Source organism: Sander lucioperca, chromosome 21, assembly GCF_008315115.2.
Source record: "Sander lucioperca isolate FBNREF2018 chromosome 21, SLUC_FBN_1.2, whole genome shotgun sequence".
In the NCBI taxonomy this organism is placed as follows: Eukaryota; Metazoa; Chordata; class Actinopteri; order Perciformes; family Percidae; genus Sander; species Sander lucioperca.
Genome location: NC_050193.1, coordinates 17390570 through 17415880, shown reverse-complemented (window position 1 = coordinate 17415880; position 25311 = coordinate 17390570). Strand labels below are relative to the sequence as shown.

The 25311-nt window shown below is 42.8% G+C and overlaps 1 protein-coding gene and 1 long non-coding RNA gene across 11 annotated transcripts in view; one reads left to right on the top strand and one right to left on the bottom strand.

Annotated features, from left to right (window-relative positions):
- Nucleotides 1-3759, top strand: part of LOC116063805 — a 23260-nt gene extending 19501 nt beyond the window's left edge. Inside the window, exon 3 of the long non-coding RNA XR_004108376.2 lies at nt 3665-3759. This is a non-coding gene — a long non-coding RNA (uncharacterized LOC116063805). The remainder of the gene's footprint in view (nt 1-3664) is intronic.
- Nucleotides 1-22893, bottom strand: part of caskin1 (CASK interacting protein 1) — a 137720-nt gene extending 114827 nt beyond the window's left edge. For 6 of the 10 annotated variants that reach the window (XM_031318660.2, XM_031318661.2, XM_031318665.2 and 3 more), the window contains exon 1: nt 22084-22893. In XM_031318660.2, the coding sequence (XP_031174520.1) occupies nt 22084-22177 (94 nt within the window). In that variant the 5' untranslated portion in view covers nt 22178-22893. The remainder of the gene's footprint in view (nt 1-22083) is intronic. The other 4 variants (XM_031318662.2, XM_031318664.2, XM_031318663.2 and 1 more) reach the window with 1 other exon arrangement.
- Between the last annotated feature and the right edge of the window lie 2418 nt (nt 22894-25311).

Here is a 25311-nt window from a genome sequence, read left to right as displayed (position 1 = left end):
AGAGAGAGAGAGAGACTAGAGTTACATTGAGAACAATGGCGTTATTGTAGCTGTGTCTGCAGCTACTGTCTGCCTGCTACTGATAGCCCTGCCCTGCCCTGAGCCAATTGGCCTGATTGTCTGTATAACAGATCATTTTTAAGACTGGTGACCAGATATTTTACCTCAACGAGAATAAAGTTCAAAAATGTTGTCATAGTTTGTAACACAGGTTTTCTGTTAAGAAGTTTAAAGCCCAACCTACAGTAACCTCGTCATCATCATCATTATCATCATCAGGGTTATTTTCGCAGACTTCAGAAAGCTCACAGACATCGTACAACTTATACCAGAGCCTGAGCAGTCCTTGTGACCAGTAAACTAGAACTGCAAAGATGATCGATTTGAGTCATGTTTTTATGAAGAAGTGTCAAAATTCTGTGATTCCAGCATCTTAAATGGGAATATCTTCTGTCTTGTTTGACTCCCTGCCTTGTGTGTTTTCCCGCCTCTGTGATTGTCTGCCCCGCCCTGATGTGTTCCACCTGTTCATCAGCCCTCTTGTCAGCTGTCCCTCGTTACCTTGGGTATGTAGTCTCTTACCCCGTTTACACGTACATGGTTATTTTTAAAAACGGAGACATTTCTCTTTGTTTGTGCCCTTCGTTTACACGCAAAAGGAGAATCCGTCCCTGAAAACGATTCTTTCTAAAAACTCCGGCCAGAGTGGAGATTTTGGAAAACTTTGTTTGCACGTTTGCATGTGAACTGAGACAAACATACATAAACGTAACATCTGTGCTTTGTCTCTTGTCCGATCGTCGTCATTTCTTGCGTCTTCCTTGTGTGCTGAAGTTTTGCCTGTTACTGTTTTTTGTGTGTGTCTGTTCCCAGATTGCCCGCCTGCCTCTGGACACTTTTTTTTTTTGTAAGCCGTTTTCATTTAATAAACCTTCTAAATCTTCCATTGCCTTCTCGTCTCTACACTCTGCACTTTTGGGTCCAAGCCTGCAATTCCAAGTCGTGGCAAATTTAGCTTATATATGAAAGAGATTCTCAGAGAACTTATGCTGTAAATTATACAAGCAAGAAGCAACCCAATGTGTTTTCTAATGCACCAGGTTAATGTTTATATTAAGAATTGACCGTTAAAGTACGTTTAAAGTACTTTTTACTTACCATACATCCATGGTCAAAAGGCATATATTAAAAGACTGATTTCTGGATTTTATGAATCAATATCAGATCACTCAAGCAAAGATCGGTTTTAATTGGAGAATCGATTATTTTAACCCAGCCCTAGATGAATCTGCCAATTATTTAAATTGTTTAATCATTCAGTCTATTAATTGTAAAAAATATAATTTCTTAGAGCCCAAAGTGGCATTTTCAAATAGTTGTTTTGTCCAACTAATAGTCCAAAACAGAAATATTTTTGCATATTTTTGCAATTACATTTACAACACAAATCCTTACATTTGAGAAGCTCGATCCAAAAGCGTCATTCATTATCTAAATAGTTGCAAATTATTATTTTGTCTATCTATGACTAATTATTTCAGCTCTGCTTGTACTGCCGACCCTGTCCAGTATATTAACTGACATTTTAACGATCCATGGACCTGCAGTATGTTGCATCTCTGTGCAAGCAACCGGAACTAAAGAACGAAAGAAAGAATGAGCAACTGCGCTGAACTGAACTCAAACAAGTTTCCCTTTTGCTACCCACAGACCCAGCACCAACACCCCCCCCCCGCGCGTTGGCACTCGGCCCTGCAACCATAGTAGCATGCAGACGGGGGCCCGGGGTTCCCCCGGCAGGGTGACTGGGGTGGAGGTGGGAGGGGGGGGCAGCAGAAAGAGGGAGAGAAGAAAGAAATGGAAAAGAGATGATGCAGGCAAAGATAAAAGCCTCGAGAGCTGGAGTGATTAGGGAGAAAAATAAACGTGTGAAAGGGAATTTCTCCTCTTCGATCCCATGAGAGTTTAGTGTTTTTAGAGATTTGGATGAATGAGAGATGGGGGGGGGGGGTGTTAGGCAAGGAGGAAAGAGGGAAGGAAGGAAAAGAGGACGAATAGCGGGATGAGAGTCCAACTGGAAACTGAAAAAAGGCAAATGAAGCGAGCAGAGAGAAGGAGGGCAGAATGTGGGAGGCATACAGAAAGGGGTGGGGGTTAAAAGGATGGATGCAGGGATGATAGAATCAGAGATGAAAAGGATGGACAGGAGGGAGAGATGGACGTATCGGTGGGGGCATGAATAAAAGAATGGGGTGGGAGGAAAGATGGGAAGGGATGAGACGGGACGGGACGGGGATGAGAGCTGAGGACAGAGACCAAAAGAGGGATGAGAGAAGCTGCCGCCGGTGGAAAATGATTACGAGGACGAGAAGAAAGAGAAAACAGAGATGGAGGGATGATGATGGCGCTGATGAAGATGATAATTGTTAACAGAGAGAAAGAGAAAAAAAGACACTGAATGTATGATAGCCAGTGGGCCAGTAGGTCTGCCTGTGCTAATCCGTATTGTCAGATTATAGTGTAATCCCATGCTAAAACTCACGCACGAGCGCACACACACACACACACACACACACACACACACACACACACACACACACACACACACACACACACACACACACACACACACACACACACACACACACACACACACACACACACACACACACACACACAGAGCGCAGGACTAAAGTGTCCAACCGGACCCCGGAATGCTGAATTGGAATAACCGTCGGTGATCCACAAATTTCCTGGCCGGCACTGTGTGCTTGTTGCTATGGCGATGGCTCCAGGAAGAGGACAAGGACGAGGACGAGAGAGAGAGAGAGAGAGAGAGAGAGAGAGAGAGAGAGAAGGAAAGTGAGGAAAGATAAGAAAGGACAAGAGGGGGAGGGATGGAAAAAAAAGTGAAAGAAAACTGAGACCAGAATCAGGCGGGGCCACAGCGGGTTTGGCACAAGGTACACACACACACACACACACACACATATTGATGCACACACACTCACCACACACAATCATGTGGAGCCAAACCACATGTTCTGCATGTGTTGAACAGCTGCATACAGCCAGCCCAAACATACAAAACAACGGTGTTCATTGGCTCAGGGACGCCACTACTTCTCCTCCATTGGTTGACGTGCTGCAAAACAACCGTCTGATTGGCCCGAAGTAACACACACCTACCGTAACAGAGGGATCAAAGGAGTTGAGTTAACTGAACATGGATGTTGGTATGATACTATATACAACACACACATGCTGCACAGAGGAGCTCAGGTCTGCTCACAGTTTTTTTGGAACTGCGTGCTTTTTACATTCATGCCACTTTGTAAATGTCTTTAAAATTGAATGTTGCCCAAAACGATCGCAAAATATGAATCATTATAAAGTTGTCTTGGAAATTAGTTTGTCAAACAAAATGTCTTCCTGCAGTCTGTGCTGTGAATTTAGCCTGACAATGCTTTGATGTTGGATTTACAGCAGAAGCCGCCCCACATTTCTTTGGTCTTGACTCAGGTGACATCAACTGTGATCTAATCTAACAGGATTTAGAGTTTGCAGCCATGCTAACAGCTCTGTGAGGCTTTATCTAGGCAAAAATGCTATGATAATATAAATGTCAGCATGCTAACATGCTCACAGTCATGGATGTATAAAGAGAACTGGATACAGCGTTGGAGGCAGGGTCCCGTTCATTCCTATGAAAGTTGCTCAGTGGCACATGAAGCCAAAAAAGTTTGACTGTGTCTAAAATCACCCGTATGGTCGGCGCTGCTTCCACACTGTGTGGCCCGTAGAGCAGTCGCACTGAAAACATCTGCCGGCCGGCTATTTCCGGTTTAGCACTCCGCTAACTTGAATGGGACTAAAATGATTAAATCGTACGGCTTTTCTAGACTTTCCAAATTTTATCGGACGGAATGGATCAAATTATGATAGTGAAAGGAGTCATTTTGCGGAGGTTATGACCACAGATATGAAACCGTAGATGCTACACTATCTCATAACTATTAACTACCTGGGTACTGTTTACAATCGCCACCTATGGGCAACAACTGCAGTATATTATCAACTCTGCAGCACCTATTGCTTTACCAAAAGGACCAAAGAGACCAGGGAGGCTGGCATCACGTTCCACACGTCAGTATAGAGTAGATGAGAGATTTATTTTTTACACATAGGTCAACTAAAACTACAAAAAGGTCAGTGAACTACGAATCTGTACCAACGGACCAGCTGAGTTCTAATCCAAAGTTATTGCTAATTGCTAGCTCTCAACAGCATCGGTCTGTTTAACAGATCATTTATGACCAGCAAGCATTGTTTATTTACCTACGCTAACTTCGATTACAAAGGTTACGTTTAGTTAATGTTATTGCAAAGTTATTAATACTACCCTAACATTTGACCGCTAATAACTTAGGCAACTGATTGCATGTCAACCAAGTGTAAAGATACAACTTGTCATCGTGAAGACGTGCTCTCCTAAATCCCATAACATAATATTTCAAGACAAATCCAGCAAGCAACGTTACAACCTACACAAAGAGTAAAGCCCAGGCAAATCAACACATTAGTAACGTTAACCACATCCTGACAGCAACACGGAACACTAACCAAGCACAAAATCACACAAACCCATACATAGAGTACTGTAAATACATTAGAGGAAGTTGTATATGCATGTCAATTTGCACGCTATTTGTAGCGTAAGAAGCAACACGCACTCATAACGCACAAACTCATGCTCTTCTCTGGGACAAAAAGGAAGGGCAGATGTTGGACCATCGTGGTGGCTCATCTGGATGAAAGGTGTACCATGTTAGAATCTGACCTGGGACTTTCTATGCACGTGTCCTTTTTCACCCCCAGCTTCCCCTCTCATTCCCACCCTGTCTTTCCACTGTTAACGTTTAAATACAAGGCAAAAAGAAGAAGTACAAAAAGAGAAGGGGGAAGCTGTTGCTTTGGTGGAATCTTTCCGAATCTCTTCTTTCCTGTTGTCAGCCCAGGCCGTCCAGATCCTGGCCCAGTTTGACATGACTAATCGCCGTCACCGGCTCCCTGACAGCAACACACAGCCAGCCAGACTGATTCATTGGGCGGACACGGAGGAACGGGGGCGGGGGGTTGCCAAGAGAAAGAAGGAAACAGAGATGTAAAAACGAAAAACGAAAACGCAGTGCAAATGACAGACCTTCCAGGGATTTATGGTGTGTGCACCCACACAATACAAACGTAACCAGTCCCTGCATCTTTTTCAAAAAAACATTTGTCATTTTGGCGTGTCTTTCTTTACATCTGCCTTGATCTTTTCACAGTCCAACAAATGAATGAAGATGTACTTTCATATGTATTCACACATTAAGGATGAACTGTAATAACTTTGGGGATACCTTAACTTTCCATTTAGAGCCACCAGTGGGTCAAAATGGTAGTTTCTCCAATACGTTGGACAGGCTAATGACATTCAGCCTCAGGTGTACTTTGTGTTTAGCGCTAACTAGCAAATGTTGGCATAATAAAACACTATAGACTGAATCACTGTGACGTCGTGCTAACACAAGAATCTGGTTTTTATAGTAAAACACAGTTGCTAGTGGAGTTGATAAACCAAAACTTACGTTACGAACAGCAACATCTCACCGGCGGTCGGACTGACTGCTAGTTTTGGGTAGGGCCGCACGATATGAGGAAAATATAATGTTGTTGAATATCGCGAGAACGAAATGACTTGCGAAAAAATAAACAGATATTAAAGTGTGCTCAGTTCTGCATTTCTGCTGCTTTCAGTACTCAACAAATTGCTTGTGGAATTTAAACCAAATGAAAGGAAATCCTTTCCATCATTCTTTTATTGAACAAATTTGAACATTGAGTTGAATATAAAAGTCACCGCTAAAAAAAGAATAACAGTTACATTTTAAAGTGCAGTTTTCTACTAATATTTTCTTTTAACAAACACAAAAAAAAATCTCTGAGTGTCTTTCGCGATATGTCACAGCCTTGTGCGATGTGTTTATTGCGCCAGTTGATATCGCGATGACGATTAAAAAAAATGATATATTGTGCAGCCCTAGTTTTGGGTGGTGTCATTTTCTTTAAGTCTTTTACAGTAGGTCTCCAACTGAATGTGAGTGAAAGCGTTGACGTATGAACGCATCAAACATGCATTTTAGATGAACGAGATGAGAGTATATCCAGTTGTTGTTTGCTCAGCGACATTAAATTGTATGGTGAGGTTTTCTACTCGGAAGTTATTGTAGCTGTCGCATTAATCCAGTCTTGTTGACAATTACGTATGACAACCATTAGGATTTGGTCTATACAGTACTATATGCTAGCAGCTCTGTGAGGCTGTATATAGGCACAGCGGCACTTTGAACATCAACATTAGCAACTTTAGCAGGTATACTGTTTACATGTTCACCATCTTAGCTTGTTAGCATGCTAACATTTGCAAATTAGCACTAAACCCAAAGTACAGCAGAGTACTGTCAAGATAATGGACTTCAGGGTCTGTGGAAAATGAAATGGCGCCGTGGAAGAAATCAACTTGATGAGATTGGAATAAGTTCAGAGTGAGTGAACTGTGTGTGTGTGTGTGTGTGTGTGTGTGTGTGTGTGTGTGTGTGTGTGTGTGTATGTGTGCGCGCGCGCGTGCAATGGATCACATGTCTTAGCATGAGCTCTGCGGTGACAACTGTGACACACTAAAAGCACCTAGGGCAAGATTCACTACAGCTTTCCATTCTTCTTTCCATCGTTTTATCTTCCTTCTAGTTGATTTGTTCCTTTTCATCTTTTCCTTTTTTTTTTCATTAGGGAGGATGGAGGCTACACACTCCCTCAATGTGCTCACGTTTTCCCAGCTGCTCTGAGGATTGGGTTCAGATGGTCTGAAAGTCCTCCAGTCTAAAGTTCCCTGATCATCTCCAACCATCAGTCTATGCACATATATTTCAGACAAGCTTCCTGGAAAAAAAAAATCTGACCCAGATAGCTGCCTCCAAATCAGCAGGAGAGAATGTCAATGAGACTACACAAAGAAAAGTCTGAAATATTTATTAGTTAGGTGAAGGGCAGGCCTTCATCGCCAGCTTCACATCGTGCTTTAAACATTAGTTATATCCTACCAATGTGTCCAACCTTATACGTGTGCCTTAAGACCTGATAACACAACCTTAACCATACAGATGTGATGTTGAGTTAACAAGTGATGTTAGGAACAACGGTTTAAATAAGTCACAATATATTGTAAACATGGGGGATTCACACTAATAAGTGACAAAAGCAGGCAGTGACATTATCTTCTCCTTCAACAAGAGAGCACATTTCACTCAATAATGCAACCCAGGTTTGCAAGGCACACGTTTCAAACTCAAGGCCCGTTGGCCAAATGCGGATCAAGCCCCCATTTCAATTTAGGCTCACAATAAATTTTGGCCCACCTAATTTTTGTCACTTTTTACAACGTTTTTGATGCTTTTTTCAACGTTTTTGATGCTTTATTCAACGTTTTTGATGCTTTTTACAACGTTTTTGATGCTTTTTACAACGTTTTTGATGCTTTATTCAACGTTTTTGATGCTTTTTACAACGTTTTTGATGCTTTATTCAACGTTTTTGATGCTTTTTACAACGTTTTTGATGCTTTATTCAACGTTTTTGATGCTTTTTTCAACGTTTTTGGCATTTCTTTTCAACATTTTTGTTGACCAAACTGTAAGTGAGAAGACTATATGAGACATGCAGTAATACAATCAAAGATATTTGACTTTTTCGATGACATATCTGGCCCTTGATGTGATTCTCATTTTCCAGTGTGGCCCTTAGTGAAACTGAGTTTGACACTCCTGCTTTAAGGTAAGATAGATTCATATTTTACAAAAGAAACAAGCTAGTATAGAAATAGAATTCCATCCTGAATTCCTTCTTCTACATCCTCTAACTTTTGTAAATTAAATATTGGTGATGTTTCACAATTCATCAATTTGCTGGGGAGTGGGATCCCTTTAGTGGGATACCTTGACATGTCTAACAGCAGGCTAACTGTAACATTGTCTCCAAATAATGTTAAAGTAGGTATTGCAATACTTTGCCTTACTGAGCTGGATCTGCGAACAACCTAGGTAGTAATACACTGGTGTTTCACTTTGAATTCTTAGTGTTACTAAAGTCGACAGTGATGTCTTGAGATATTACCTTGGATAAAGTGATCTGAACACACCCTACTGTTCTGTGAAGGTTTGAAATTCTTCCGGTTGATTCAGGCTAACCACACATTTCTTCTAGCTTTCCTTGCTTCTTTCGCAGCCTCTCCCTCGTTTTCTCTCACCACTGGAATTCTGTAAAAACGTAATTGCCTCGTTTTGCTATCACTGGACTTGTTGTGACAGCCAAAGATTACACAGGTAGAGACCATTTTCTCCATAAAATGACATATTTTTTGTTTAACTCGTGAAATATATCCAGGGGGAGTGTTTTTGATCATGCACAACAAAACATGCAAAAAATGAAATCCCCCTTTCAATACCATGGATATAGTGCCACTCAGCCAGGCATGCCAAAACACTTATTTATGAACTTCAATATCCAATGGAAAATAATGTCAAAATGAAATAGCGCAATCTGGTGTCAACATAAAACACAGCACTTTCAAGCCGGAGAGCAGAGTTCACTTCACGACAAAAACAAAAAACTTTCACCCAGGAAACGCTCATTCGTTCCTCGGGAGTGTTTTAACCACGATCCTTTTCCTAAACTTAACTAGTCGTTATGGTGTCTAAACCTAACTGTCAGTGCCACTTGACGCTTACTTTTTCTGGCTAAACTCCACTACCATAAAAGTGCTATATAAATAAATTGACATTAACCATGGCCCCTAAAAGGACCGTCATCTGGCGGTGCCTGTAGCCGGCTCACAGTCACCTATTGGCGGCTAACCAACTGCCGCTGGTAGCCAGCGTCCTGGAGCTCGGTAGCGGCTAAATACAACCGGCAGCTGCCGCTCAGATTTTATCGTTCTATCACACTATACACGTTCACGTTACAGCACTTTACTTAGTTTAAAATACTTCTATTTTAGGTATACTGTATAATATATGGTCTATTGGTGAAGTAGCATTGATCACTTTGAGGAGGGGGGTTTACATAAAAGTAATTCAGTAGAGGCAGGGATATATAGACCAGAAGGGGGGAAATCCCATCTACCCCCCCCCCCCAGCAAATTGCACCCTGGCATGGCGCATAGCGGACAGTGGCGCTTATCCATACGATTTGGCGGACCGCATTCACGTGACGTCATCGATATACTATCTATAGAAACAACTGCAAAAAATGGAGCTATTTTGAAAGAAGCACTACAAGTAGGCTGAGTTTACATTTTCTCTGAGAGGTATCCAGCGTGTCGCTGTGATCCTAATTAACTATTCGGTTTATATTTGTGTTACATTTGGATGGAAACCTGACTTGGCAGCAGCAACAGCTGTAGCTACTTGTAACACACTTACTGCCAGGCTGCTGCAATGATGTTGCAATCCGAAGATGCTTCTTTAGTCGGATCCTGCAGTGCTAATGAGGGGGGGGGGGGGGGGTTCTACAATAACTATCAGTGTGTGAAGACGTAGGTTAGGGCTTTCCCCTTTCGGTCGTTTTGGTCTTGGTCGACTAAGATTTCTTAAGTCAATTAGTCATTTTTTCGTGCTTTTTCATGCTGAATGACTTATTTTGAAGAAACTTGTGAGCACATCTCTGGTAAAACACAAGATTTAAAGTGGTGCTTTTGCGTGATTCTTTGTGGAGAAACTCAGTTTTACAGCTCTGTCAACAAATAGATTAGTCGACGAAATCATGTGAGCGTTATAGTCGACTTAGAACTTTTTTAGTCAGGGACAGCCCAATAGGTGCTCAGTTTCCTCTTTTAAAAAGGGACTGAAGAAGGTTAATATGGGAGAGAGTGATTTCACAGTGCTAACTTTATGAGATGGAAAGCATCCAACCAAAGCAGGCAGAGAGACAGGGAGTTACAGAAAATGATAACACTGTGAATAAAGGATTCATATCTAGATCAAAAGTGTTTAATGGCCTTCGATAAGTAAGTATTGTAAAAGCTGGATTTGTAAACACACACACACACACACACACACACACACACACACACACACACACACACACACACACACACACACAATACTGCACAAACTGTAAGTGCATGTCTCAGAGGTCAGGTACATTAAATGGAATCTTTTGCAAATATGCAGCTGTGTGGGCAGAGATCCAACACCAAACATCTGTTCAACTACTGGATCACACATGTATGGCTATGTATGGACACACACACACACACACACACACACACACACACACACACCACACACATGCGCTAGGCCAGACTCAACATCTGTCCAGCTGGCCAGTCCCTTCTGGTCTCTGGTCATTTCCTCCTGAGGACGCACACACATACACACCCACAACCACACACACACACACACACACACACACACACACACATCATGCATTTGGGCCCTTATAGCATCTTCCCCTGTCTGTTGATAACAGTATCAGCTGGTATTTATCAGTATGGCAGCTACCAGGCTTGACAGAATGGTCTATCCGCGGCTCTCTTTCTGGCGCCACTCTGCATTGCCCACACATTAGAGTGGGCTGTGGAAGCGAAGCATTTTTAGATGTTGTAGTGCTACATTGCATACAGAAAATACAAGTAGAAGAGTCATATAGACCAGGGGAAGCAGAATAGAGATTCTACTCCTCACACACACATGCACACGCACATGCACACGCACACACACGCTACAAAAGACAGTCAGGCAGATATTTTGTTACTCCAGATGGTGATGGTGAGCATACAGTAGCATTAATGGACAGCTACCTTTTTATAGAGGGCGAGCCAGAACAAATGAAAGGAAGGGGTTGAACAGTGTGTTTATCAGCTTTAATGTAAGAGTAGAGTGAGAGTGTAGAACGGACATTGAACTGTTTGCCGCGGTCATTTGACTAGTTAGTAGAAAATGGCGCTCAGCACTGTGGATTGACCATAGAAACCATAGAATGAGTTAGCCCGCTACAATGGTCACAGTTCTTTGAAATGCCACGGTCAAGACACAATGTGAGTCCCCTACATGATGTGAGTCGCGCATTTGCAGATCGGCCGCCATCTTTGACAGCTAGCTACGGCAACACCACTAAATACTTTCACCCAGGATGTGTTTTAATCCAAACCACGATCTTTTTTCTAAACTTAACTTGTCGTCTCGGTGCCTGAAGCGAACTGTTGTGGCCAAATGACGCAGACTTTTTCTGGGCTAAACTCAACTACCACGGCCCCTGAAAGCACCGTCATCTGGCGGTGCCTGTACCGGGCTCACAGTCACCTATTTGCGGCTAAACACAACTACCAACTGTCGCTGATACGAAGGAGTTCTATAACCGGCGTCGCGGTGCTCTGTAGTGGGCTGAACACAACTACCAACTGCCCATTAAAAATAATATATAAAAACCTATATATATATATATATATATATATATATATATTTTTATTTTTATATATATATAAAAATAAAAATAAAAAAAAAAAAAATATATATATATATATATATATATATATATATATATATATATATATATATATATATATATATATATATAGTTACCGACTGATGTGATAGGAAACGCGAAAAGGTCAATATATTGACCCAAAACTGGTACCCAAAAAAATGGCCGGCGCTCTTACCATAAAAAAACCCTGTAATTTTAAAGAATTGTTTCGTTAATTTTCCTGTATTTTTTAGAAACACAAAAAAGTTACAAAAATGTACTGTGAATTTACATGTCTGCGGTAAAAGAGCAGGATTTGTATTTTTAAAAGAAAATTATTTTCCATAATTTTACAGTATTTCTTTGGCTCCCCAGCTGCCAGAATATAACCGTTTTTTACAGTGATGTTGATTTGAATGCGAATGTCTGTTCTATTCTCATTCTATTTCTATGGTTTCAAGTTTCCACATCACACTTACTGTACTGCAAGTTGCATAGTGGGCCGGTATTGGCTTGGCAATAAAAAGTCAGCTGAAGACAGCATTTTCAGTGTAAGGCGCTAACATTAGCTTAATTAGTGCGCTAACTTAGCTTAAATCAGCAGTCATCCATTAGAAAAGAGAAGAAATGAGAAGCCTGCTTTTGTCTACCTCTGTCTGAAATCATGGGCCCATTACTAAAATTACAAAGAATGTTAATCTGCCGCCATTCATCATTCAAAACTGCATATGTGCTGTGTGAGAAAGTAAAGCTTGACAGCCATAGCAACAGTAACTAAGGGGGCGGGGCTTAGTGAACAGTCAGTTATTCATCCACTGGTGTTTGGCAGAAATTTGTAGGGTTCAGTTTATTCTCCTGTACTGTAGCAGAAAAAAGCATGTCATACTTATTATTATGTTTTACCAAAGCTCATATCACACAGTCCACCCTCTATATACTCTCACACATATCAAAGGCCTAAGGGTGTGTCAGTGTAGGGCAACCAAACTGAGTCACAGGCCTGTTTTGAGTGGCCACTCACATAGCAAGAGCACCGGCATTCATTCACAAAGTCCCGAGGCGATGCTAAATGTATTCACTGTGGATGAAGGGCGGAACATTTCTAAAAGGTTCTTATGTAGTACAGTAAAACCTTGTCCACACCATGTTAGTTTAAGTTTAGGAGTTGAGTCTGAAAAAGTGCATCATTTCCTGTCTTTATTAGCTGCTCAAACATTCAAAAGCAGTAAGAATACACATAATGTTATGAATTCAGGGCGTGAGTGGAAAAATCCTGCAAGGCGATGGAGAAGCACAGTCGCACTCTGCAGCAGCTGTTGAGGAGACACACACACACACACACACACACGCACACCTTTGCACACTAACAAACACCTACACATGCATACAGCTACTGTATTAGTTACTAATTACCAAATGACATGGCTCAGCTGTCTGTTGTTTATTTTCTCTCTCACATCTTTGAGATTCAACTCTCATGTCTGCATAGGATTTTGCCAGCAAATTATGCTGTATGTATGTGTGTATGTGTGTGTGTGTGTGTGTGTGTGTGTGTGTGTGTGTGTGTGTGTGTGTGTGTGTGTGTGTATGCGTGCGTGCGTGCGTGCGTATGTGTGTGTGTGCGTGTTAAAGAGCGTGACAACTTTTAAACTTCTACCTTAACAATCATAACACCGATAATGAAAATTCCAACAGAGTCTGCACCTCTCGGTGCTAGTCTGTGTGTGTGTGTGTGTGTGTGTGTGTGTGTGTGTGTGTGTGTGTGCGTATAAGCCTGTACAGTAGGTGGTTAATGCCACCTCTATAATCGGTGCTGATTGAGCACAGGAGGTCCCACCCCGCTGCTCTTGTCATTTTGTGGGTGGTCTTTATATCCAGACTAAACCACTTACTCCCCTTCCCCTCTCATCCTGTTAATCTGCACTATGGCTACAATAGAATATAATACAATAGAATAGAATAGGTGTGCTGGTATTCACCATTAACGGTCATATCACACTTCGTATAACACTATTTATTTCTGTCCCACCTTTGCTCCTCTCTCCTTATTAACAGCTCTTCCTTAACTGCATTTCCTGTCCTGTGTGTTCCTTTCTCTCTCCTTTGCTAACCACTTCACTTCCCACGTCCTCCATGTCAATGCACGATGTGAGTCCCATTTCCTGCCCTTTTCTGTCCTGTTCTGTCCTGTTCTCTCACGGCCCTGTCCTTTCCTTTTCTCTCATTTCCTTTCCTTTCCTTTTCTCTCACTTCCGGCCGTTTCCTGTCCTTTCCTTTTCTCTCATTTCCTGGCAGTTTAGTTTCTTTCCTTTCCTTTCCTTTCCTGTCCTTTTCTCTCACGTCCGGTCCTTTTCTCTCACTTCCGGTCCTGTCCTTTCCTTTTCTCTCATTCCTTTTTCTTCCACGTGCTGTCCTATCTTTTTCCTTTCCTTTTGTGTTATTTCCTTTCTTTTAATTCCATGTGCTGTCCTATCTTTTCCTTTCTTTCTTTCATTTCCTTTCCTGTGCTCTCTTGTCCTGTCCTTTCCTTCTTTCCCTTCCTTAACTTTCCAGGCAAATCATCACCTTTCCTTTCCTTCCTCCATATCCACACGTTCCCCTTCCTCCCATCATCTCCTCACCTTTCCTGTGCTCTCCTATTCTCCCTGAACTTGCCACTGACCCATGAAACTATGTGGATGTTATTTTTGGTGCAGCGCATTGTGCAGATGGGTAAAAGTGTGTGTGTGTGTGTGTGTGTGTGTGTGTGTGTGTGTGTGTGTGTGTGTGTGTGTGTGTGTGTGTGTGTGTGTGTGAGTGAGTGAGTGAGTGAGTAAGTGAGTATTATTTGTGGGAATAAAAGAGGTGGACATGACTGAATGTGTTCAGCTATCCCTTTGTTTCATCGCCCTGTTCTCCCTTTCCTCATTTGCAGCCTTTCATCACCCCTCCTCCATCTGTCTCACTACAAGATGTCTCATCCTAGTTCTTTTTCTGCCCTTTCTCTCTCTTCTGCAACTGCTCTCACCATTCCCTTTTCCTCAAAGCAACAAATATCCATCCACCTCTCCCTCTCCCTCTCCCTCTCTCTCTCTCCCCCCATCTGTTCTGTAATTTAATCATGGAGGCAGTCAGCTCAGCAGAGAGGTGAGTGATGATGTTTTGGAGGAAAACGCAGCGAGCACCGCGAGCCAATCCTGAACTTCTTTCATTTCGAAAGCTGTTTTCAAGATAAAACTCAATAATCAAAGAATCAATAAGACTGTCTGACTTTTTTTTTCTTTTTTTTTTCCTTCTCGCTTCTCTCTCGCTTCCTGCATAAGTCTGTGTGGTGCACTTGATTGACTTGCCCCAGCACAGATATTCATAAATAAAGCATTCCGTCAGATCTTACATAGCTATCTGTCTATCTATGTGTCCGTGCTGCTGCTGCTGCTGCTGCTGCTGTCATTATGCTTAACGGAGAAAACACAGCATGCTGGAATTAAACCACCACAGCATACTTCATGATATCTTCAAGGCTCTCTGAGCTGATGCAACATGTTCATCATATCATTTACACCAAATCTCATCTGAAGGACCTAAAATTTGTGTAAAGATTGCCATGATTGGACTGGACAATCAGCACAGGAAGTCTAAATTTTGCGAGAAATTTGCAAAAATTGGTGATTTTGGAAGAAAATTTAAGTCTCTGTGCAAAGGTAGCTCTTGCACAATAATAATTGTATCGAATTCACAAGGCCCAGATTCGTTTGGATTCGATTCAATATCCATTCGATTCAGGATGTTCTCAGTTGCAAAACCTATTTTGCTTGGATATGAAAGAGATTCTCAGAGAACCAATGCTGTAAATTGTACAAGGAACCCTTTAACCTGGTGCATTATTAAGACAATTTTAATGTTGTCGTTAAGAACCGACCCCAAATAGAGACAAAAAAAAAAAATTGTACTAGTGCTTTCTTTAGTACAGAGGGTGTGGTGCAGAGACGGTATACCTAAAGCCATACATCTGTAAAAACGGTCATGCCAGCTGATTTTCTCCTCGCCAAAATTTCACCTAACTTTGGAGCGTTATTTAGCATGACATTAATAGCCTACCTTAGATTGTCTAGCTTCATACGATACCAATATCTCACTGTAGCTTTAAAAAGATCCATCTCTGGATTTTATGAATCGATATTGGATCATTCAAATGAAGATTGATTTGAATCAGAAAATCAAACCCAGCCCTATGGTTTATATTGGATTATTAATTATGGATTATTTCTAAGTAAATGCATGGTCATTTGGTAACACTTTAATTGAAACTAAAGCATGAACAAGATGAAGTATTACAATTTGATTTCTATTTCAGCAATTTCTAACAGCACTGCAGCACAAAAAGCTAGCACCATGGGCACTAAGGTGCAAAAAGAATAATGTGCACTATAATATAAGTGCACCCTACAAAACAAAACAAGCTTCTTGCACAGCATGTTTCTCTCGCTGAGGCATATAGTTACAGACAGAGCACAGTTGTGACAGTATGTGAAGCTTCCTCTCTGCCTGCCTGCCTGCTCCTTTGTGAATGTGCACTGGTGTGGATGCAATCATCTGCTCCAGTCCTCTGCCAGCCTCGCACATCAACACAGAAAGATGGGGTGGGTGGGGGAGAGGGAGTGAGAGAGGGAGAGAGAGAGAGAGAGGGAGAGGGTTAAGAGACAGGGGGTTGGTATCTAGAATGGTCGGTGGGCATTAGCATCTCTCTTGGCTTCAAAGAAAGAAAAAGGAGGAGGCAGAAAGGTGTTGTGCAGCGATGGAAGTATGTGTCAGACTCTCATGGCAGCAAACATCGTGCCGGAGGTTAAATCCTAATCATTGCATTGATGTGTGTAAAACACACAAACACACACACACAAACACACACACACACACACACACACATCATTTAATGACACACAATAAACAACCATCAATACAGATTACACCACCCACTTTGACACACAAACACTGAAACAGCCCATTGACAAACACAGACCTCAGGTCACACTCAAGGTCTGCTCCATGTAAACACACACACACACACACACACACACACACACACACACACACACACACACACACACAACCTTGTCTAGTGCCATGTGCAGAGGGGGGTGCTGAGTGACAGCAAACTGATGATAGCTTTCCAGATGGTGCCAGATGTGTCTGCATGAGTGTCTACATGTGTATGTGTGTGTGTGTGTGTGTGTGTGTGTGTGTGTGTGTGTGTGTGTGTGTGTGTGTGCGTGCGTGCATGTGTGTGTGATGCAGGTGTATCTGTACAGACTGTATGTCTGGCCTGAGTAGGAGTAAATTAGTTGCAGCAGGGCAGAGCCTTTTCCAGACCCACAAACGCACACACACACACACACACACACACACACACACATCCGTCCTATGAGCATTGTATTTAATGCTAGATGACAAACAGGTCTGTGTTAAGATCAGCCTTGGGTTACACTTCCCTGCTGTTTGTCTGGGACTCTCAGCTCCACTCTGTCATTATTGCCTCGCTGCTGCTTCTATCTGCCCCATTTGTTTGGTTTTTTTGCTGAAAGAATGGCCCACAGCCCGCCTCATGTAATGTCAGTGTCCTGCAGACACGATCCCCCGAAAAACACTCAGCTTTTCAGGAACTGAGAAAAAATACGGTTTACTTCGCTTTTCACGTCCACAAATGAGATTTCACAAAGAGTGTTAACCAGTTTGTGTAGCACAAATCCGTTTCTGTGCTAGCGTTAGTGATACAATTGCAATACCATTGCTGCAACTAGTGATTGTTGTCATAGTTGATTAATCTGATCGTTTTCTCAATTAATCGATAAAGCCTGTCCTAAAATGTCTTGTTTTGTCCACAACTCAAAGATATTCAGTTTACTGTCACATAGGAGAGAAGAAACTAGAAAATATTCACATTTAACAAGCTGGAATCAGAGAATTTAGACTTCTTTTCTTTTCTTTACAGAAAACGACATACTGAAAATGAAATACTTTTGACAACTAATCGAATAATCAATTAATCTTTGCAGTTCTAATACAAACAATGAAATTCAGTGTGATGCTGGAAAGGCAGGGCTTTGAAAGAGAGAGTGGGAGAGACCTTGAATGTTGTATAAACACCTTCAGTTAAGCAAGATGGTACTTCAAACCAGACATAAGTGTAAGTTATAGCAGGGCAAACCTCAAGATGGAACCATAAAATGTTGTACTCAGCCAATGATGCGGTTTATGTGTTTATTTGGGAGTGATGGCAGCCATTAGATGCCAGATGAATGATTGATTGTCCAGCATGTCTGCCTGCATGCTGCTCGTTTAAATATGAGTATACAGAGAGTATAAAGCAGCAGGAATACCGGACGGAGGAATATAGTCACACTGCCATTACAGTAATATTACTTTTTATACTGCCATTAATATTACTACACTCAAACTCAGTCTCAAACTTTGTCTCCTAGTACCTGACTATATATATAAAGAAAACATGGAAATAATTCTGAAATGATGGATGCGTTTAATAAAGCATTATTGTTTTTATTTCTAGAATCTTTTTATGTAAAATCTTAATCTGAAAGTAGAGACTCTCTCTCTCCCTCTGAGATGTAGTGGAGTAGAAGTAACTAGGAGAAAATGTAAATACTCAAAAGTAAAGTCAAAGTACCTTAAAATTGTACTTAAGTAAATGTACTATGTACATGTACTATAGGACATTTAAAATTGCATCACGATTAATTTTTTTTATCTCAACTGGTTGTAATCTTTACACATTTATATTGATTTATAACCGATTCACGATGCATCGTTAGATCCCTAATAGATTGTAATAAACAGAGGGCTTATAAGAAGCAGCATGTCTCAGGCTATTGCCTCTTCCACCTGCAGAATCGGCTTTAAATTGCTTTAGCTGCACTGTGTATGCACTGCAATCCACTGAGGATCGGCTCATATTCGATGCACATCTGTGTGTGCTGCGAGCAACTGGCTGACGCCTGAAAAAAACTTGTTTGAGGGCTTACCTGTCCTCTGTATCTGATGTACTAAGCAGCGTTCTGAGAGGGGCTTCCAGCTGAAGTGCACTTCACTACAGCTTAACGGCTATTTTGTGATGTGTGATGTGCTCTTGTACATAATGTACTCCACTGAGTTCAACAGACACTACTGTATTTTGGGCACTAGCTGAATACGCTGGACCCTACCAACTCTTTTTTTTTCTACTTAAGGGATGTCTGTATTTTGCACTAGGCCGTCCATCTGCAGACTATCTTTAACGCAAGGGGTTTCCTGTATGTGCTCTGCTCCACTGTTGGCCGCCTGCAGTCATGCAGTGCACCCCACTGCTTCCTACAAACTGTCTTAAAGCTGTGCTGTACACCACAGAGTCCTGCAGAGTGAGCTTTGCCATCTGTTTTATCGTATCGCAGTGTAAAAGTTAGCTTTCTATAAAATAAGTCCAAAAATAATGCTTTCTATACGCCTTAATATATACTCCCTTCCCACATTATGTCACATCCAATAACCCGTTTCACCCAGAAATGTATTAAAGCAACACCAAACTACTTTTCCACTTCGGTCCCCCTACAGGTTGGAAGCGGAATTTTCCATTGCGGGTGCGGTTATAGCCGATAGAGAGCCGCAAAGCGAATGCAGGAGTGCCGTTCACCCTGTTACGAGTTGATGAACCACTGAAACCATTTTGGAAACATTATTTTAAGGTACAAAAGAATCGTTGGTGTTGCTTTAAAGCAAGCGAGATTAAAGGTGCTGTAGGTGGGATTGCGAAGATCCAGGACTTAGCCAAAGAATTTGAACATCGACAACTTCTCAGTCCCTCCCCCCCTTTGTGCTAAAGCCCAAAATGGTCTCCTAAGCCCCTCCCCCCACAAGGGAGAATCAATGTGTGTGCATGAGCAGTGATTGACACGCAGTTAGTATTTCGGCTAGACCAGGAAACCAGTATTGAACCTGCCTTGAGTCTTTCATGGTTATGGGTACATTAGTCTATATTCACGACGTTCCACTTCCGGGATTGCTACAGTACTGCAGGAAATTCTGCCGGATGCATGACTTTTCGCCAATGTCCGTTATCTTCCGCTTTCTTTGTGTTGGAATTTTAAACTCCGGTGGATTTATGAGGACTATGGTTAACTGCTCCTCAGATCTCTGCAGGATAAATCCAGACAGCTAGCTAGACTATCTGTCCAACCTGAGTTTTCTGTTGCACGACTAAAACAACTTACATGTTCCACCAAAACAAGTTCCTTCCTGAGGCTTTTGCAGCGGCTCCGTGCGGAGCTTAGCACCGCCCATGACGACTGTGATTGGTTTAAAGTGCTCATATTATGCTCATTTTCAGGTTCATAATAGGTTTACATGGTTTAATTTTCAAAAAACACCATATATTTTCGTCGTACTGCACATTGCTGCAGCTCCTCTTTTCACCCTGTGTGTTGAGCTCTCTGTTTTAGCTACAGAGTGAGACATCTCACTTCTGTACCATCTTTGTTGGGAGTCACAGATGCACAGTAACTAGTTAAGGACAACTAGCCATTAAGAAGCAGAGTATGAGGGCGTGCCACGCTAGCAGCTAGGCGAGCATTATAACGTGTGTTACAAAGTGACGGAAGTAAAGGCTGGACTACAATAGAGCTGTTTGGAGCAGATTGTCAACAGTGTTTTCTGTTGGAGATGGTAAGTCCCTTTGGGGGTGGACTTTGGGCTTTTTCACTTTGTTAACCTATAACATGAACACAAAAGATATATAACACAATGAATAATAATAATAATATGAGCACAAAGAAATGCCGAAAAAAAACAGAGCCGGAATGCTGTGTGGACTAGCCAGAGCAAAGCGAGACTATGGGTAATAAAGATCCAATTAAAAGGTCCCACATATGTGTCACAGAGGTCTAATTAGCCGGAATAATTGAAAACACACACGCACAGGGTCCTAATATTAGTGAATCAAAGAGGAGAAATGTCGGGCTTGATGTTGTTCAGTGTCAATGATTTTTGTCATAAAGTCATCACACGCAAGACAGCCACAGTTCTGGACCAATCTCTGTCATCGACACCGGCTCCTTTTATTCAGATGAGGCCCACCTGCTGTTTGGAGTCTAATGGTGTGTTCCATTTGAACAGGGAAGTTGAAATTCCCAGTCGGAAAATTTCAACTCGACTCGGGACAGCCTCACCAACCCCGACCAAAGCCGAGCTCAAAATCTTACATGGCTGCTCCGTGCATCAACAGTAGTGAAAGCTGTAGTAATATACAGTGTATTAGCACTTCTGTCCGTCTTATTTTTGTTTCATTAAATGAGTCATTCACACAGTACTGCCCAACTATCTGTGGGCATGTTGCTATGTTGTTTGTGCGCATAAAATACAGCCTAATGTGATGTCATCAACTGGTATTGCTTGCAATTGCTAACTTGGCTAGAGCTAAACCCCACTGTGAAATAACAGTTATGGTCTACTCGGGACGTCATTCTCAGCTCCGGCTTCTGACTCCCGAGGTAAATGGAACGCATCATGAATATCCAGTGTGAGCACCAGGTCAGATGCTGCAAACCTCCCTGCCTGGAACAGTTTTAGCTATTGGATAGTGAGGGGACTCTGTCTGGACTGGATCTGTAGAATGGGATGATTTTTTAACTGAAAGACTCACTATTTTTAAACTTAAATCTGCAGAAATTGTATGCCATGCACTTGAGCCCTTATAGCATCTTCCCCTGTCTGTTGATAACGGTATCAGCCAGTATTTATCAGTATGGCAGCTACATGGCTTGACAGAATGGTCTATCCGCAGCTCTCTCTCTCTCTGGCGCCACTCTGCATTGCCCACACATTAGAGTGGGCTGTGGAAGCGAAGCATTTTTGGATGATGTAGTGCTACATTGCATACAGAAAATAAAACAAGTAGAAGAGCAGAGTCATATAGACCAGGGGAAGCAGAATAGAATAGAGATTCTACTCCTCACAAACACACACACACACACACACACACACACACACACACACACAAGGTTTAACCAGCCATGTTATCTGGATCCCTGTATGTCTGTGTTTGTCATTGAAGCTGATGTTGAAAAACCTAACAATCACATGGCCACCGGCAACATCACTCACTCCTGAGAGGGTCAAACGGATCCCTCATCCAAAAACACAGCAGCTCTCCCACCCTCATTCTCTCTCCCTTGCTGCAGTGCACTCAGACAGGGGTTTCAAGATGGGCTGTCAGTCTCCAATCACACCACTAATCTTCTCTGAAACACCCTGATGCATACAACCCCTCCTCTCTCTTTCACCCTTGCTCTCTCCATCTCACTCTCTCAATCACAAACACACACACACACACACATACACACATGCATACACATCATCCAGATATCATCATCATCAGTTAGGCCTAATAGTAGCAACAAACAGCCAATCAGAGGGGTAGGTTTTCAACAGAATACCAACGCTGTGTTATTATCTTTTTTAAGTAGGCTTCCGCCTACAATAGAACAGAATAGAATGTCTTACTTGCTTTCCCTGGCCGGGGCCTTTGCAGCAGCTTCTGCACGGTGAGCAGGTCCTCGGTCTTCACCGCCTGCAGCAGTTCCTGGTCCTTCCCCATCTTCCGCTCTGAGCCGCTCTACTCCCGCAGCATCCTCCGAGACAGCGGCGCTTCAACCCCAGCCTCACCACGCGGAGGGTGCGTCTACAGCGGCCACGAACAGCCTCCCTCTTCCTCCCCCCTGGTCCCTGACTGGATGAGACCACCTAAAGCTCTGGCATATGATGGGGTGAGAGAGGGAAAGGATAGACTGGGGTGGGATGGAGGGATGCTCTCGGGTTCCCCCAGCTAAGGGCAGGCAGCGCCGCTTAATGTGGACGGGACCGGGGGCAACGGCGGCCGTTCTAGATTCCAGTATCAGCGCGCTGGCGTCGCGTGCGTGTGATATTTTGATGGTAGAGATGATTGGTTTCTCGTTTCCACGGTTTGCTCGCGCTCCTCATCTGTGATAACGTCGGGAGGCTGATTCGTCTCCCCTTGCAGCTGCGCTCCGAAACAACGATTAAAACCGAACGGGAGACAGCCTCGCCTCGCTGAAGGCAGGGGACGTCAAACGGACTGATGAAGCGAGTAGCCTCGCAGGCTCAGGAAGCTAGAGTAGCCTAAATGATTGTGCGTTTAAAAATCGGATGCGTGCGGTGTCCGTTTCTCCCGAGGTTGCCGCTCTCGTGCTCTGCGTCGTAAACACAGTCCAGGGCTGCTGCTGCTACTGCTGCTGCTGCAGCCATCGCTCCGCGTGCACTCTGGCTCTGTATTTGGTAATGGTTTTCTCCGCGTGGGGGGCAGGGGTAGTGAGGGGTGGGTGGGGGTGGGGGGGGGGGACGTACACGCGCCCGCGCGCTCTACAGCTGGCCCAGCTCGTACCGCTAAATGGCTCGTGCTGCAACTTGGGGGCGGACCAGGAGCGCGGTGCTCTCCCGCCTCCTTTTTTCATCTCTCTCTGGCTCTGTTTCTATGGCCCTCTCTCTTTGCTTTACAGAGAAGCTGCGGAGATTTATTCAGCTGCCAAGGAAGGTACAGACAAAGTGAATAGCCTAATCAATGTGTTCAACTCTCTTCTTCTTATTGGATAGTTGGCTATATTAGCTTCACTGCATATAGCCTACCCTTTCCCCAAGTGATGCAGAGTTAGAGATGTAATCCATTACAGTTATCTGAGAAAAGCGATTTCAAACGCACGGTCCTCTATCACATTTTATAAAGACACACCTGCCTCAGTGTAAAAAGCCTCCTGAGCAGGTGTGTAGAGAGAAATTCTAGCTCCCCTGAAAGAACTGGCCCCGCTCCCCTTTTTTCCTATGGCACTGCACAGGGCAGCAATGATCTAGGCTACTGCAGCAATACTAGGCTACATCATATTACACAAAGCATAAATTGGAGCGTGTAGGAGGAAAACAAAGTCTATACAGCCACGTAAGGGTGTACGCTTACTGCACAATGACAATGCCAACATGATGTTGTTAAGCAGGTAAAATGTTTACCATGTTCATCATCTAAGTTTAGTGTGCTAACATTTGCTAATAAGCACCAAATATTAGCATTACACACTGCGCCAATGTGGACCTCGTTTGAAAGTGTAGTGAACGGTGTGTGGATGGATGAAAAGTTATATTTGTATAATGTAAACATTTTCTTTTGCCAACATTAGATATTTACACCGCTAAAAGACATAGGCCTATGGAGCATTACGAAAATTTGTTTTGCTACGTCGTTCGCAAACGTTAGGCTAGTTGACGTTAGCTTATCTGTGTTGCCAGATCTCGCTAAAGTTTGTTCATGTGACAGAGGTCTCAAACAAAGTTAATTTTTTCCTGATTTGTCCATCTGAAAAATGTCATTTTAGTGTCAGAATGTTCAGGAGATTAGTAGCTTGTGAAGAATGGGTCCAATATTTACTGTGGTGACTATGGGGCAAAATAATCGGTCATAATCTGCGTTCACGTTCAGTCACTAGCCGCTAGTCTCCTAAAGAAGCGTGGCAGTGGAGAAACCAATGTGACACAGATAAGAGGAAATTACTTTGAGTTGGGCTGTCTCAGTTGTTCTAAACTGAAACTTTGACCTGATGATGGTGCTAGATGAAAAGCTAATGGATCACCAAAGTTATCAAAATTCATTCCAAGGCGCACATGAATGTGTGTAAATTTCATGGCAATATTTATTTTACGCAAAACCACAAATGTCAACCTCATGGTGACATGGCTAAAGTAAAAGTCCGGGGAACCGTGTATATCTGTACAACATTTCTTGGCAATCCATCCAACAGTTGTATTTCAGACGGGCCACAAATCTGTGAAAAACATGGCTACAAAGCCAATATAGTCAGTAGGTCATTGTAAATCTACTGGTCAATTTTCACTCCTACGCTCACCTTTGGTCATGAAGGCTGGGTTATGACCGAAAGAACTAGATGGCGGTTACAAGTGGCTGAAATGGGTTTCCTCATGAGGTTGGCTGGCGTCTCCTTAAGAGATAGGGTGAGAAGCTCAGTCATCCATAAGGAACTCGGAGTAGAGCCGCTGCTTCTTTGCATCGAAAGGAGCCATTTGAGGTGGTTTGCGCATCTGGTAAGGATGCCCCCTGGGCACCACGTCCAGCTGGGAGGTGGCCACGGGGAAGACCCAGGACTAGGTGTAGAGATTATGTTTCCACCCTGGCCTGAGAATGCCTCAGGATCCCCCAGTCACTGCTGGTTAACGTGGCTCGGGAAAGGGAAGTTTGGGGGCCCCTGCTGGAGCTGCTGCCCCCACGACTCAACCCCGGATAAGTGGGTGACGATGGATGGATGGATGGATGGATGGATGGAAGGAGGTCATTGCAAATATTCAATTAAAGGGGAGCTATTATATAGCATTTTCAGGTTCATTCTTGTATTTTGTGTTTCTACTCAAACTAAAGCTTTACTGTTCAAAAAACACTTTATCTTGCTCATACTGCCCATGGCTGCTGCGCCTGTATTCAGCCTCTGTATAAGACAATCTTTTGTAGCGCCTGTCTCTTTAAGCCCCCCTCCCAAAAAAGCCCAGTCTGCTCTGATTGGTCAGCTTTCTGTATCACCCACCGTTCCTGTTGTAGCTGGACTTTGCACAGTGAAAAACACCAATAATATAATAATAAACCTTATAAACCAAATATTAAATATATAAATATATAATTTCCCTGCCGTTAGCATGCAGCTACTATAGTTAGCAATG